The sequence below is a fragment of the Zophobas morio genome, unplaced genomic scaffold, assembly GCF_036711695.1.
Source record: "Zophobas morio isolate AGI-343-1 ecotype UQ-CSIRO unplaced genomic scaffold, CSIRO_AGI_Zmor_V1 ptg000021l, whole genome shotgun sequence".
NCBI classification, from domain to species: Eukaryota; Metazoa; Arthropoda; class Insecta; order Coleoptera; family Tenebrionidae; genus Zophobas; species Zophobas morio.
Window position 1 is genome coordinate 4476872 of NW_026972126.1, and position 15725 is coordinate 4492596.

Sequence of the window (15725 nt, forward strand, 5' to 3'; positions counted from 1 at the left end):
AGTAGCTTAGCGATAATTCGTCCTTTAAGATCGACCATTGAGGGCACTCAGTCGTCGTTTTGTCGCAAAGGAGATGTCAGATCGATGTATGATTATCTATGAGCTCTTTTCAAGGTCGGTGTTTTGCCATCGTTATTAGGTATTTTTACGTCCATTCTAATATTGCCGTTCTTGTTTTATCAATTTTATTCTCGCCCCAATACGACTGTTTTTTGCTTTAAAATCACCCGTGATGACGACTTTTTTCTTTTCCTTAATGTTCGCCTCCAGGGGGTCGATTCTTGAACTCGTTCGCAAAGACGCGAATACCAATAGGTGCGCATGCCAAGATGCTATTCGAAAGGAAAATGCGATCGCATGTAAAGTTTGTCTAGAATTATAAGAATTTTATGGAGTCCCAAAGTTAATTCGTTTTACAGCCCTGTTGTCAATTTTATTGTACAGCTGAAGAGCGGGGCGAACTCAGGTACAGAAAACATCGGCTTTCCCCTGACAAGCTCTTTACCTGTACAATAGAATTGACGCCTGGGCTGTAAAACGAATTAACGTTGGGAGTCCATAAAATTCTTATAATTCTGGACAAACTTTACCCACTCGTATACGTTCGAATATTTGCGTGTACCAACGTGTGCGAATGGTTCGAGAATACCGAAATCTACAAAACCGTTCGTAAGTTGGCAACTTGCGTATGCGGAACGTGAAATAAGTTGGATATTACCATATATGTATATATATACATTGTTAAACATAATTTTAGTGTATGCTACTGAAAGAACGTACATCTTTAGTTTTGATTTTTTTTTCTCTAATAACAATAATTAATGATATATTGAGGATCCCCTTGTTTATGTACTATCACCCAAATAAAGTTTCTGTTTGTTAAAGCAATATATTGTTAGATAATAATTTTATCTAAGGTAGTGATATCAGTTTTGCGAATCTCACTAATTTACGTTAGATAATGAATCACATCAGTGGTGTATACTGGTGGATTACTCATCTAAGTTATCCTACTTAAATCAGACGGTCGAGTTAAATACACTTATTTTTTAATATAAATAAACATGTGATTAATTCATTTAAATTAATTTTAAAGAAATCAAAATTTTGTATGGTCACGTGGTCTAACGCATTGTTATCATTCTCGTATAATTATACACCTCGGCTAATGCCTCATTATGAACTAGTTGTACACCCTTGTTGTACGTAAAGAATTATTATTTCTAAAAAATCGTTCAGGGAATAGTGGAACAGGTAATTACTTCTTTAATAGTTTTCCTTGTCAATTAATTTTTCTCATCAATTAAAAATTCTCTTTACCCAAAAACTACAAAAATATCATTGTTTACTAAGTTAGTTTATTTTTGGATATCTCAATATTGCATAACATGTTTATTTTTTATAAAAAGCGCCCTGCTTTCTTTGAGTGAGGAGCGTGTAGTTATTTTTCTTTGAAAAATGTTTTCTAGGTATATAAATATTTTCAGCATTTGAATTTTTTTACGGTAGGTGTACATAGTTAGATATTCGTTGATAAATTTCTATTTAATACCTCTCTAAGTCATTGTTAAATATTTGCACATGCAGGCAAACTGTTTCTCTAAGAATAAAAGTGAGTAATCGTCCCCTTATCATATAAAAATTGTAAGTGATATCTGATAACTCCATTTAGTGTGAGGGAATTTATTGACATGAAATTTTAATGTCAAGGCATCTGCTTCCTAATTTAATAAAAATGGCTTTATTTTGGTGTTATTTTGTCACAGCAGTAATTCTCATTGAATGCGGTCCAGTAAAAGAATACGTTAAGGAGAATGAAGTTTACTATGTAAGTAATCACGAGAGTGCGAGAGCATCACAAATTTAATCATAATGAATTAAAGGATGTCGGTGACACGGAATATGCACACGAATTGTTTCAAGCACTGAAAGAAGTAGAAGATATTAAAAATTTTGAACCTGACGAGAATTTTTCTAACGACAAAGAGAAGAACTACTTGGTCTCGCCCCATGTTGTCTCTAACGAAGTCGCTGTAGAAGAGCCTAATGTGAATTTTACTGGTGGAAAAAATGATGGTGTGGATCCGAAAATTTCACAAGAAGCTCAAGAACTTAATGAAGAGCATATAGATAAAAGTAAGGAAGGAAGTAAAGAACGAAGTGACAGTGACAGCAGCTACTCTGAAGAATATAAAAATAAAATAACAAGGATTACAATGAACACACCTTTTGTCAACCCTTCGACGTATGAGACGATTGATGAACAAAACAGTAGCGGTAGTGGAAGTGGAACCGATGAAAAAAATGAGGAAACTTCCATTGATGATACAGATTTATACCTAAAGGTAAACAAACACTCCACCACAACTGCAACATATGATACATCTGGAGACGATTTGAACAACAGAATAGCTGATAATATTGACGAAAATCATTTGAAAAATCACGAAGCGATAATCGATGGTACTAATTTATACACTACGGAACAAATACTTTTGACAACCATGGCAAAAGATGTTGGGCTTATAGATGAATCTATCTCTGGTGGTGTTAGTACCTCTGATCATGTTGATTTTCATTCCGATAAATTAAATAGCTATGATGAATATATTTTTTTCGACGATCTGTCCGATGCCATACTAACTCAAAATCAGGAGTCAGGTAGTGGCTCCGACAAATATGACCGTGTCGATAATAGTTTCGATGAAAAGAAGAAAAATTTTCCGTATACACCAGTCCCTGAAATGGACATAATCCATGAGGGTAGCGGGAGTGGTAGCGGTAGTGGCAGTGGAGACGGTTTCAGTGAAGAAAATGTGGATATATTCACGGATGACGAAGACTTCTATATCAAAATGACAAGAGGTTCATCCTCTGTAAATGATACTGATATTATTCAAAATGGTAGTGGCAGCGGTTCTCAGGAAATTGGTAGTGGTGACGATGATGGAAATGAAGAAGGAAAAAATTATTTTGATGCGATGGACTATGAACAAGGAGAAGAGGACTATGAAGAAGAAGAAGAAGAGGACTATGAACAAGGAGAAGAGGACTATGAAGAAGAAGAAGAAGAAGAGGACTATGAAGAAGAACAAGAAGAGGACTATGAACAAGGAGAAGGGGACTATGAACAAGGAGCAGAGGACTTTGAACAAGGAGAAGAGGACTATGAACAAGAAGAAGAGGACAATGAAGAAGGAGAAGAGGAGTTTGAGGAAGAGTACAACGACTATGTATATTATTAACATTATATGTAACCTTATCCCACTAATGCTTATATTGTGTATGAGACTGATTTGCATAAATGTATTAAAAATGACCGTAAATTCAGACAAGAGTGTAAGAATTTAGTTTTTATTTATTAAAGTGATAAAGTAGGAGTTTCCATTTTTACGCATACATCCGCTGTTTTCAACGTTATCTAATCTCTCCTTCGAATATTAAAAATTGGGTTAATAAAATAAAGTAAACAAAATTTGAGCTTTCGGTCACAATTTTTATCAATCTGCATATTATTCTGAAGAAGATTTGCACATATTTATAAGTGTTACATTAACAATAACTGTTCAGTCCGGTAAACAGCAAACTTATTGTGTGTATGAATTACAAAAGGAGTAATATTTTTCACAGTGATTAAAATGTTGAAGGTGTTAATACTTCTTTTATTTTTGTTCATTTGTAACGAAGGTCGAGTAGTTACCTTTCGGAAAATACCACTGCGTCCGTTTCGACATATTTACATTTTCCACCGCAATCCTAACAGAAGCTTTAATCCAATTCTGTCTAAAAATAATACATGTAAGTAACATAAATCTCAAATATTGTTTCAGTTAAAATATTTAAAACTTTTAACTTTAGCTACTACTCAAGCTATTCACACAACAACTGAAGAGACAACAAAAAATGTTAATGTGGATGAAAAATACACAACGCCTTTAAAACTGGCCACTTCAGATAGTAGACAAACAAGTGAACCATCCGGTGCGGTTTCTACGAGTATTATTTCTACAACACCAGAGTTGAGTACTTCTATACTGTATACTCATAGTGTTACTCCTACTAGTGAAAGTACACCCGCTAGTGTTTTAGATGAATTATCTAGTACATATTCTCAAAGTACTACTACTGTACCAACACAAACTGTCACCTCTGAACTATCTACCATTCATGAAACTACTCGGAGTAGTACTCAAAACACTATTACTGTACCAACACATACTGTCACCTCTGAACTATCTACCATTCATGAAACTACTCGTAGTAGTACTCAAAATACTATTACTGTACCAACACATACTGTCACGTCTGAACTATCTACCATTCATGAAACTACTCGTAGTAGTCCCGGAAAAACAACCAGAAGCATTTTAGCATCAACAACAAGTACAGCTAATTCAGATTCTTCTTGGTTTTCAACTACTACAATGATCACTACATCTAGTTCAGTAAAAACAACAAGTACTGAATTAATTATTGACAGCAATACAGACTCAACCTCTCCAAGTGAAAAAACTGTTCCTTCAAATGTACCACCAACATATACAATATCATCTAGTGAACCTACTTACGAAGAACAATCTGGTGATGGTAGTGGCGATGATGAAGATTATGATGAAAAATCAACAACTGTCACTGTTTTGCAAACCACTGTTGAGGAATATGGTAGTGCTAGTGGTGACGGCGAAGACATGGATACAACAACATCAAGTGAAAAATATAGGACCAGTACTGTAAAGAGAGATTCCATTACAACAACTGGAAAACATAGTAGTACCATTATTGTCGCTGGTACTACCCCTGCAACAAATGAAGAAAGCAGTAGCGGTGAAGGTAGCGGCGATGATAATTTCAGTGGAGATGGTATTGAAAACCCTGTTAACACAGAAGACCACTCTATACCTAAGAAAATTCCTACAGATATTGATATTACCGAGGACGACTTCACTTTTGAGGCAATGGAGGATTCGTTCGCTATTCAAGAACAAAAGGCCGCTAATCCAAAGTTTCTTGAAACGTTTTCCGCATCCTCTTCGCCTTCAGAAAAAGATAATGGAGTAGATTTTATTCCAGAAGTTATAAACCTTGACAACAAGAAACGGGTGGCGCATCCGATTATATTTATAAACAAATCTTGGACTCCAGCAACAAATTTGCCAACACAATTGAAAACCAATGACCATTTCTCTTCAGATCTTTTAAATTCTGATTCATGGAAAGAAATAGTCGCTGCTTCTGAAATAATAAGCAGAAATAGTAGTAGTGATAATGACAATGATATAACAACAAATTCAGTTGTAATAGAAGAAATTAGCACAGAAAATACTAATGAAGCAACGGACGTCTACATTACAGAATATATATTGACAAAACCAAACAGCACTAAAGAACATAGTTATGATATTGATAGCTACCTTGATAATGACATTGATAAGGACAATTCTGCTAATGAAGCAAGTTACGAACATTTTGTAACAGTAACGGATGTTGCACCTAATTTGGAAAATAAATCCGAGAACAAAATAAACCTGCTTATGGAAATGATCACCAAATACAGTTCAAAAATACCTACTGTTTTTGCCACGTCAACATCTTTTCCAGATACAAATACTACTAAATTGGCACAAGATTTGTACAACGAAAACAAGGTTACTGAAAAAACTTCGCTCTTTGACAAACATGATGATAAAAAACCTTACAGTGTTATTGCAGAACAGATTTTGAAACTTGAACATGGTAACCTTGATGAAGACTACTATATTATTGTTGATGGTTATGACTACGCCCCAGAATCATTAAACAAAAGTGAAGCCGGTCATGATAAAATTGAAAGAACTAAAAATCTTAATGACTCAACTGAATATGTAACTGGAAACGATTTCGAAAACAGAAAAAATAATACGATTCGCAAATGAAATAATAACTGGAAAAGAGATAAGTGTAAGATCTATTAGCAAAAATAAAATATATTTCAAAGCATCTAATAACTGTTATCATTTCGTGATTACAAAAGTGTCCAAAGAAGGCGTCACAATACCAAATTTCGTTCTTTCAGAGTTTATCTAATCTAATTTTACAAGAATTCGAAGTTTGATTAACACACCACACAAGCAAATACAATTTGTCCCTGTCGGTTTCTTATCTTATCCATTATTGTCCATGCTGCCAACTTTTAACAGATGAGTCAAATTTAATAGCGTTATCACAAAAAAATTTGAATGTTTCGTAAAATTACAACTCCAAGTTGAAAATAGTTATGTGATGGATAACTTCCATTTCCTTAAGAGTACGAAAATGTTAAAATTTATTCTCTGCTTACATTTCGTAATCTTTGTGACCGAGAGCCGTATGAGTTATTATTTTTATAATGGGAAACTGCATCCAGACAGTAAAGTTTATCTCGTTGTACGTGAACCTTCTGAAAATTTTAATCCAATATTTGGAGACTTTATAGCAGGTAACGGAAACTAAAATTGTGTAGAAAAATAATAATGTTAAACGTTTTAGTTACCACAAATAAACCAGACACCACTTCTACTACAATTAAAACAGAACAAATGACTGATACAACTTCAGATACATCAACAACTGAAAGTACAACAGTGTCGTCAACGACTTGGAATTTAAGCACATCTTCTCTTGGGACTACAGGGGAATGTTCCACTTGTGACGACAACTGTGTTTTATCGCAGTATAGATGTACTTCGGATGCCTATTGTCCACCTTGTTACGTGTGCAGTGATGATGAATACTACATTTATAAGATCTGCAAGCATGCCAGTTACGGAAACACAAGAAGTACTGTTTCGTCAAGAACTAGTACTGATGACGCCACTATTTCTGTTATTTCTGAATATCCTACTACTACTACAGGTATGTAATTAAAGTATACTATATGTTTACATGTTAAATTCGAGTATCAATACAAATAATCACAAGGGTAACTAAGAATATATTGAATATTTTTTAGACGACGTATTTGAACCACCACTACCGCCACCACCAGATGTTGAAATCTTTGATCCAACGGGAAAAGATGACAACGATAAACGAGACGATCAAGCGGTGCCAACAGTAACTGTGATTACAGAAAACGAGGTGACGATAACTGCACAAGATTTCAGTGGTACGTATTTTTTGAACCAAGAACAAAAATTGCCTAAAAACTCCTACCTAGTGGAGATTCTCAGAACACACATTTTATTTACTTATATAAAATAAAAAAAATTGTTTTTGTAATTATTGTGATAAAGAAGAATAAGCAGATCGCATTGTAGGTAGATTTTTCAGTTGTGGCGGGTCCCATAACAGTAGTATAAAAATATTTCAAATAATACGAATCAATATTTGAAAAGCTCGACCAACTCCTGTCCAAGGTCACATCACATGGAGTGCCCTAATCCCTCGTCTTCAATCCAGTTCAAAATGATAAGAGCAGCGATTAGAAAATTTACATAGGTTTTAGCGGTTCTTTTTAAGTTAGAAGTTTAAAATCCATGTAAATAGATACATACGAGAAAATAAATAGCACAGAAAGTAAACGTGCAGTAAATAGAGAAGTTAGACAACGGCGGAACTTCGTACCTATCACCTACATATTGATATATAAGTAGTTACTATTTTTTTCAATAAGGAATAAATTCGATTTTCACAGATTCACAGATCAGAACATTGAACAATAAATTTATAAATGTGTCACAGAGAATGATCTACAACCGTTTATATCAATATATGTAGAAACTTGGTCAATACCTAAAGTTAGTTTGTTTTTCTATTGTTTATATGATGCAGAAACTTCGGATGACTTCGTTGCTTACATTGTTGTTCAAGTCCATTTCAGATCCTTCATGTAGAATACCTTTATTAAAACATGAATATATTTTTTTCTGGAATTTACTCGCACATATGAAAATATCAAATACTCTTTTCGTACTTTTGCTTTGACATTTTGTAGATATTCTCACTTCTTTATACGAATCAATGGTTTTTATTTTTTTATTATAGGTTGTTAATGACTTATTTTATTAGTTTTTAGTTTTTAGTAAGTGGTACTGTTTTGGCCAAAACAGTTTTGATCAAATTGATTACATGCTAAATGAGCATCTATGACAAATGTTCGATATGACTGATCGATTTGTAGCAAGTAATTGTTTAAAAATAGATACTTGCTTTATTTTAATGAAAGAATTTATTGTTCGTACGGCTACTATTTTTAACGGTACTAAGTGGTAATTAAATTGATAAATATAGATAATCAGATCCTCATCGATAAGTGAATCTCTAATTTTACTATAATACAATCAATATTAGTAACCACTACGTCCAAAAGTCGATTATACTGGTTTACAACTTGATTATGTATACATATATTAAACAACTTTTGCTTTCCGAGCGTAAGCTAAGGAAGTATTGTACTGCGACGAGTGTTACACGTTTTCTCGACGTTTCATAATCCCTACAGTATGAAAATGTAGGTCTTCCGTTCCCATCTGTCTGTCTGTCTGACTGTTTGTCGACTGTGTCAAATTTTATTAGATAGATAATCTGCGAAACTACCAGATCAATTGTTGCCAAATTTTGTATGTATGTTACGAATATCAATCTAAATTGCCTAACAATGGTCTATTTTTACTTTTTGAGCGTAAGCTAAAGAATTATTATAATCGAGTCCATTGTGCGGCTGGCTGCTTTCATATTTTTTCGATGAGTCAGGACCGCTAGAGTATGAAAAAATGGGTCTCCGTTTCCGTCTGTCTGTCTTTCTTGACAACTATAATAGTAGTAACTTATAGCAAAAAAATTACTAAATTAGAAAAAAATTTAAAAACGAAAATTAGTGTGTCAACACAAAATAAAAAGGGACTGAAAAAACATTTGCACCTGTGGATTTATCTGAGTGAGCAACTTGGAACAACACAGTTAAGGCACTGTAATAAGCAGGAAACATAAATGAAATGAAGATGCAAATAGTTATCTTATCCTTATCAGTGTGGCACAAAAAACACCAGATACTAGCGATATCCAGTGCACAATTAGCAATTTTTGTCATTAATCGGCACACAAACGATGATTCTACACTATCAAATAAGTGGGTCTGTTTAAGGTTTCTCATTATTTTGATCGTGTTTAGTTTGTAGCTTGAATCATCAATTTTTTCGTTTTTAATGCAGATTACATTTTAATAACGGTTAGCAGGTAGGGGTTTACTATTATTATTTTAATTTTTACTGTTTTCCATTTGCACACTTTTGTTTAGAAACTTTTATGCAATAAAAATAAAAAAAAATCGATAAAGTTTTAACCTAATTATGCCCGTTTTCAAATAATGACAAGGCAGTGTCATTGAAGACTTCTTTTATTAACTTCGTGTTATGTGTTTAGGTATTGACTTTTCAAAATTACGAGTTTTAGTACTTAATCTAAGTTATCATCATAAAAATAGGTCTCCCTTTTCCATCTGTCTGTCTATCTGTCGTCTGTATCGATATTTATTAGAGAGATAATCTGTGAAACTGTTAGCAAATTTTATAGGTGTTTTAGGAATGTCGTGTAGTTGGACAAACTCTTTTTTTCACCAATAATTTGATTACGTCATTTTAAAATTGTGTTCCTGTCCTTGTGGTTTATATATTGCATAACAAGTATACTAACAAAAGAGGAATCCAAAAGCATTTACCCTAAAGCTCAGTTGGTGTGAGGGTTGTGCTAACACCGAGAAAGTGGCAAGTTCGATCCCTGATGGGCCATTTTTTTCTTATCGTGTAATTAGTATTACTTTTTTTAAAGAACTTATGGTTAACGGTTCTTCAAGAGCGAGGAAAATTCTGGATAATGACATAATACCAATTTTTTAAATTTTATAACAGAGTCTAAAAATGAAAAGTAGTCATAATGTTCCATTACTCAACTGTTTGTTATTTGTTTTAAAACAGTAGACAAATTAGATACAAATTTGATTTTACTACCTATTGTAGTATATCTTTGCTTGAATTTATTTAGAATGATTATTTTGTTGAACGATGATCATTCAACAAACAAACAAAACTGTAGTTAAATAATAGAATAAATTGTCAAACGAGACCTAAATTCCACATCCACCAACACTACAAATTCGGTGTTTAGTTGAAGTTGTTGAACACACTTGCCATTTTTAAACTGTAATTTCCGTTATGTTCTAATTTAGTATCAAAAAGGCAATTACATTCTTATATTCCTAATGTTTAAAAGCTTTTCCACACAATTTTTGGAACATATGGATTGAACCAACGAGATTTTTCAGATTTAACACCAGTAAACTTTTTGTGTTAGTAATTTCTGACAAATGTTATTGTGAAATTACTGTAATTTCATGAAATTATAAAATTATAAACAGTTACCTGAATTGCTATAAAAATTCATCTTCTGCGAAGATTTACCCCGTCTGACATAAAAGCTCCATAATTATGACACTGAATTAAAAAGTTACAAACTTGCAGTTTGAATATAGCTAGTGTAAATTTTTGTTATCCATTTTTATTATTACAGAAATTCCAAGTGATGGTTTAATAACAGAAAAAATTTCAACAACTACCAATAATGAACCCTCTGACTTGTACTCGTCTCCAATTTTAGAGACAGTATCCACGGATTTTTCAGTTACCATTGTTACTGATTCTGAAACTCCAAAACACAGTACTTTAGGTGAGTTAGCTAATAAAAGATTTCTACAATCAAAAATCTGGAAAAAAAGTATCTTAAAATAATTTGTGTTTGCAGTATCTGTCTCATCGGTCGCTAGCATCACCACAAGCGAAACGGAATTTTCACTAATTGATAACATCAGTGTTTCATCGATTGTTCCAGTTAGTTCAACTATAATTAGTATTCTACCCAGTACCGCACCTTCTACAACGATTGTACCAGTGGCAAATATTACTGATTACAAGTACACAACAAATACCGAAGACAACCTGAGTAGTTTTTCACTAGAAGAATCTTCGACTCCAGTAGTAACAGATTTAAAAGGAAATAATGTTAAAACACCGACCTCTAGTTCTCTTAATGTAACAGTCACACGTTCTTTGGAAGAAAATTCATCTGATTATACTTCAGAAATACCCAATTTTACTAATTTTGTTGCCACCACAAACAATAATAGAAGTACTACTAACTTTGTAAGTAATTTAACAGATTCAGAGTTTGTACTTATACCGAACACAACTGAGTTTTCTACTGAGTTAAACACAAATACAACTATAGCAGTTTCCTTTTTTAACACTACGTTAACTCCTACGACAACTCTTTTCATTCCACCCGGCAGAAATGTTGATGTCATTGCTGATGTTAGCAAAGTGTCCGAGACAATCGCAGGGCTAATACTTAACTTTATTAAAAATAGTACCACCGAAAACAGTAATTCATCAAGTGGTGGCTTAGATAATGCTGGTAATTCTGCAAATGATACTACACAAAAAGACGAAAGTACAACTAATAACGATCAGAATTCCACGAATCAGAGAAAATATACCACTCCTCCTGCTCCCATTAACGCAACAGAAGGACTAGTGACTGGCTCCTTCAGTACTAATTTAACTACTGCTTTGTTTTTGGGTACTATTACATCTAAACCACTTGAATCTGAAGAACAAGTACGAATGAAAACAGACTCAATTTTTTCTGCTACGAGTGAGACCACGACAGTCACAGTCCGTACTGAAGACAGTACTATTACTAGAGAACAAACTCAAATTACTAGAACTATGACAGATCTTAATATGGATTCTACTACTTTCGACTTAGAAGTTCAGTCCATTTCAGCGTCTACTAATGAAACTACAATTATCCCAGTTGAAACTACTGTTTCTAATAGATCTGATGAACTTTTAGTAACACCTAATAACTTGCAAACTACTGTCATAAATGTTACAGGCATGACACCAACAACTCACACAAATACGTTACCCAATATTTCTGAAGAAAAAATTTCTGAAATTGATAGTACAATGATTGCCATTACTACAGTAAATATTACTGATGAAACTCTTGTTACTACAACTGAAAAATCTAGTCCATTATATGAAGCCAAAACAACTGCACAAAACGCTACAGATAATGACAAGATCTCTGAATTATCAAATGTTACTTTAAGTGAGTCAGACACTTTTATAACTTATGTTCAATTTGACATATAAAGTTCTCTCCACAGCTGCTATGGGAGATATAACAACTACCAAAAATACCGTAGATGAAACTAATTCTTCTAGTCAGTCAAATACAACATCAACTAATGAAGTTCCTGCGACTCCCACAAGTGAACTTGGATTTAATATAACATCTTTAGTTCCATCTACAACCCCCGCTGACGCTAGTATAACTCAGTTAAATGAAAATTCGGTAAATGCTTCCCCGGTTGACCACGAATTTACATCAGATATAAGACGAAATGAAAGTACAAAGCCAAATCTTAACATGGAGACAGTTACAGGTAAGAAAGATTTATAATCATTAGAAAACTATCTTAACGCAATTTATGCTTTATTGTTTTGGTAGTTTTGTTTATCAGCTATGAATGCTTCAATTAATACACACAATTACAATTAATATTTCTACCACAGATCAAACTCAAAAATTAACTACCAACAAAGATGAGATTTTTGGAAGTGGTGACAATGAAGAAATGTACTCCGGCAGTGGTGATAGTGAGGTGTCCTCTGGTAGTGGTGATGATACGGAGGTGTATTCCGGTAGCGGTGATGGCAGCGAGATAGATTTTGGAAGCGGTGATGGGGGTGAAGTAGATTATGGAGGCGCTGATAACCATGAGGTATATTTTGCTGAAGATGATATAGGAACTGATGACTATAATCAGTCAAAAGAGGATAATCTCAGAAATAGGGTTCCCCGTTTTTTAGTGCAAGATGTATTTCAGGATGTATTTTTTTAATAAATGTTTTCGCAAAATAGTGCATTAAACAGTTTAGAAATACTTACTATTGACAGTGTATATATAGCTATAATTACCTATGAAGAAAATTGCGTTTTATACTTTTTATATTATTGTTTTATGTAATATTAATGTGTAATCCTGAAAGCAATACATATACATATTTAACTCTTTTGTTCAATTTTAGAATCATAATCTTGTTTACAAGTACCCAAATGCCGAAATAAATTGGCCTTTATGGCACAAATCAGTCAAAAATTGTTAAGCAACGATTGATTCATTTACAAAAATTAATTATTCAAACAAGCTTCGATATTCAACATTTTGCTTAAAGCTGGGAAAATAATATCTCATCAAATCATTGTCGATTTCAAATTCTTCTACAATTTCTTTTGAATAAACGTTTTTCGCTTCTTCAGTTTGCATTTTGAAAATCGAAATATTTGAAAAATACACAACGTGGTATCCATAACAATAACAAAATAATGTATTAAAGTTCGCAACGTCACAATTCACACAATTTTACGGGAAATACTCAATATTTCGTTAAAAATATTTTAGAAACTAAAATAAAATAAAACGTTGTATGTATAGTGCTCCAACTGCTGGTTCGTTTTTATGACTGTAACCTATTGTGAAGGAGTTAAGTGTTCCACAATAGGCCTCTGCCATAAGTAATCCAGCGGTCATAAACCGTCAAGGGACCAACTGTTTACACTACACAGGGCCGTATGCGCCCGTAAACCTTTAAGATGATTTATGGCACGGCTATTTACATTTTCAATAGAGTTCCTAATACTTGCGGTAATTGAGATTGCAGTGCCATAAAAACGAACTCAGAGTTGGACCACTATACCACGGGCATAATTGTCGATTGTTTGCCCTCGGGAAATTAAAAGGCCTCCTTCGTCGGGCTTTAAACATTCCCTCGTGCCATAATCTCCCTAATTATGCCCTTAATAACTGCTGTAAAGGGTCATTTTAACGAATGTTTAATTTCTTGTTTTTTCGACGTTTCACAGTTAGTCCAAATTAAAAATTTGTATCTTTAGTTACCACCTCTGTAATCTGTCGGTTGTCGTTCAAAAATTACTAAAATCTAAGTAAACTAACATTTAGTCAAACAGCCTAAACAATAATTCATGGGTTAAGTGAATACACAACTCAGGAGATGTTCTACAATAGCCTGTATTATTGTATTTATTATTGTTATTTTAAATTTGTGACTAATACTAATTAAAATCTGATGATCTACTGAATAAATGAAACAACTGATGAAAAAATTTATAGTCTGAATTTTAATTTTTTAAGATATACTACATATGTAAAATTAAAAAAAAGACGATCTCTTGAACTACAGGTAAGGAAGTTGAGTTGCACATTTCAAGACGATTTACTAATCATAATGACTTGAGAGAACTTTACAGTTTTTTTTATGATGAGTGGCGAGTTAACAAAATGTGATGAACATTTTGCCATTTACGTAATAAATTACTAAAGTAATTGAATTGGTAATTTGGGAGGTAGTTGAAATCAGTAGAAGTTCTATATATTTTATAAATTTGAAATTTAAATATAATAATTTTAATTTAAATAGACTTATATATTGTTACGAAATAAACCCATACGCCGTTCCGTTTAGACGCCTATCGGTTCTAGTATATATACGGCGACGATGACTCATTGTCCGTGACGGCGGCCGGAGAAGAGCGTCGAAACGGATGTCGCGACGGGTGTTCGAGAATAAGATTACAAGCGGTGACGGAGACCTTCGAGAAGAACCGTGCGGTTGTTTAAATGGGAACCACCGTCGGGAGCAGTTACTGTAGTCCAGACAACGAGAGCTAAATTCAGTTAACAAGTCGAGTCCAAGAGTGTTGAGAAAACCCAGTGAAGTTGTTCCGGAATTATTTTGTACATAGTCGCTGTGTGATTAGACGTGTAAATCCGAGCTAATAAGAAATAAATTGTTGAGTTTTACCCACGGTGATTTTATTCACTGATCAACGTAACAACATACATATTACCAATAAAATTGTTGTAATCCGTTCTTGCAGAAAAACATTTTTAAGTTCTTTGTTGTTATTTAAAACCATTTTACAACTTTTGTATATATTAATTATATTAAAATTGTTTGTCACATGACTCAAAAACAAAGTCCACACAGGAGAAAGAAACCATTTTCACATAACTTTTTACTTTATGAATATTTTGGGCGTTTTAACTTCAAAAATAAATGGAATGAAATATATCAAATTCAAATTGCATGCGAACAAAAACAAGTAATATAAAATTAAAATGTTTCCTTTTTTACGGCTATAACGTAAAATAATAGTTAATTAGGCTAAAAATTTGTCATATGAATAAAATAAAATGTACGGCGAAAAATGCAGTTATGATAAGATAAACGAAAGTGCTAAACGACCTCGTTACAATAACAGTAATTACTAATTATGTTGATGTTGTGTTTGTGCAAAACATTTTTTTGTTGCTTTTGTTATTTAAAAAATTGGTCTAAAGAGTTTAGACAGTACTTCCCTCGCTGTCGGAAACTTGACGACTGCATGCCTATTGTATTTTTTTTCTCATTACATTTTTGTAGTGGGAATTTAAAAAAAAATTGTGATGACGTCATCAACATTTTTGCAAGGACACGTATATCAGTTGGGATAGATGTAGTGTAATACTAAGAATAAAATTATTGTATTCCCAAATTTTCGGGAAAATGAATTGGGTCGTTTTGAATATTGATTTCTTATAATCAATAAAATAACGAAACAATTTACTCACGTATACGGCGCCGGTG

At 33.2% G+C, this 15725-nt stretch overlaps 3 protein-coding genes across 4 annotated transcripts; all 3 read left to right on the forward strand.

Moving 5' to 3' along the window:
- Window positions 1-1654: 1654 nt before the first annotated feature.
- Window positions 1655-3346, forward strand: LOC135132258 (protein PFC0760c-like). The gene is made up of 2 exons (XM_064060286.1): window positions 1655-1828; window positions 1884-3346. The coding sequence occupies exons 1-2, from the start codon at window positions 1703-1705 to the stop codon at window positions 3243-3245; spliced, it is 1488 nt and encodes a 495-aa protein (XP_063916356.1). The 5' UTR covers window positions 1655-1702; the 3' UTR covers window positions 3246-3346.
- Window positions 3347-3445: 99 nt separating this feature from the next.
- LOC135132257 (mucin-2-like) lies at window positions 3446-5976 on the forward strand. The gene is made up of 2 exons (XM_064060285.1): window positions 3446-3798; window positions 3859-5976. Exons 1-2 carry the CDS (start codon window positions 3639-3641, stop codon window positions 5910-5912), a joined length of 2214 nt encoding a protein of 737 aa, XP_063916355.1. The 5' UTR covers window positions 3446-3638; the 3' UTR covers window positions 5913-5976.
- Window positions 5977-6261: 285 nt separating this feature from the next.
- LOC135132134 (mucin-2-like) lies at window positions 6262-13087 on the forward strand. 2 transcript variants are annotated; one of them, XM_064060098.1, is made up of 7 exons: window positions 6262-6454; window positions 6505-6870; window positions 6968-7123; window positions 10522-10677; window positions 10753-12123; window positions 12170-12460; window positions 12591-13087. In XM_064060098.1, the coding sequence occupies exons 1-7, from the start codon at window positions 6292-6294 to the stop codon at window positions 12917-12919; spliced, it is 2832 nt and encodes a 943-aa protein (XP_063916168.1). In that variant the 5' UTR covers window positions 6262-6291; the 3' UTR covers window positions 12920-13087. The 2 variants fall into 2 exon arrangements, with proteins under 2 accessions (XP_063916168.1, XP_063916170.1); XM_064060100.1 differs by having other exon boundaries at window positions 12182-12460.
- Window positions 13088-15725: the final 2638 nt, after the last annotated feature.

What these genes read in the sequence shown, in the direction of transcription:
- LOC135132258 (XM_064060286.1), top strand. Translation starts at nt 1,703, where the DNA reads ATGTCAAGGCATCTGCTTCCTAATTTAATAAAAATGGCTTTATTTTGG. An exon ending in AGGAGAATGAAGTTTACTAT is followed by an intron (nt 1,829 to 1,883) that starts GTAAGTAATCAC and finishes AATGAATTAAAG; the next exon opens with GATGTCGGTGACACGGAATA.
- LOC135132257 (XM_064060285.1), top strand. Translation starts at nt 3,639, where the DNA reads ATGTTGAAGGTGTTAATACTTCTTTTATTTTTGTTCATTTGTAACGAA. An exon ending in TCTGTCTAAAAATAATACAT is followed by an intron (nt 3,799 to 3,858) that starts GTAAGTAACATA and finishes TTTTAACTTTAG; the next exon opens with CTACTACTCAAGCTATTCAC.
- LOC135132134 (XM_064060098.1), top strand. Translation starts at nt 6,292, where the DNA reads ATGTTAAAATTTATTCTCTGCTTACATTTCGTAATCTTTGTGACCGAG. An exon ending in ATTATCAAATGTTACTTTAA is followed by an intron (nt 12,124 to 12,169) that starts GTGAGTCAGACA and finishes TGACATATAAAG; the next exon opens with TTCTCTCCACAGCTGCTATG. An exon ending in TAACATGGAGACAGTTACAG is followed by an intron (nt 12,461 to 12,590) that starts GTAAGAAAGATT and finishes TTTCTACCACAG; the next exon opens with ATCAAACTCAAAAATTAACT.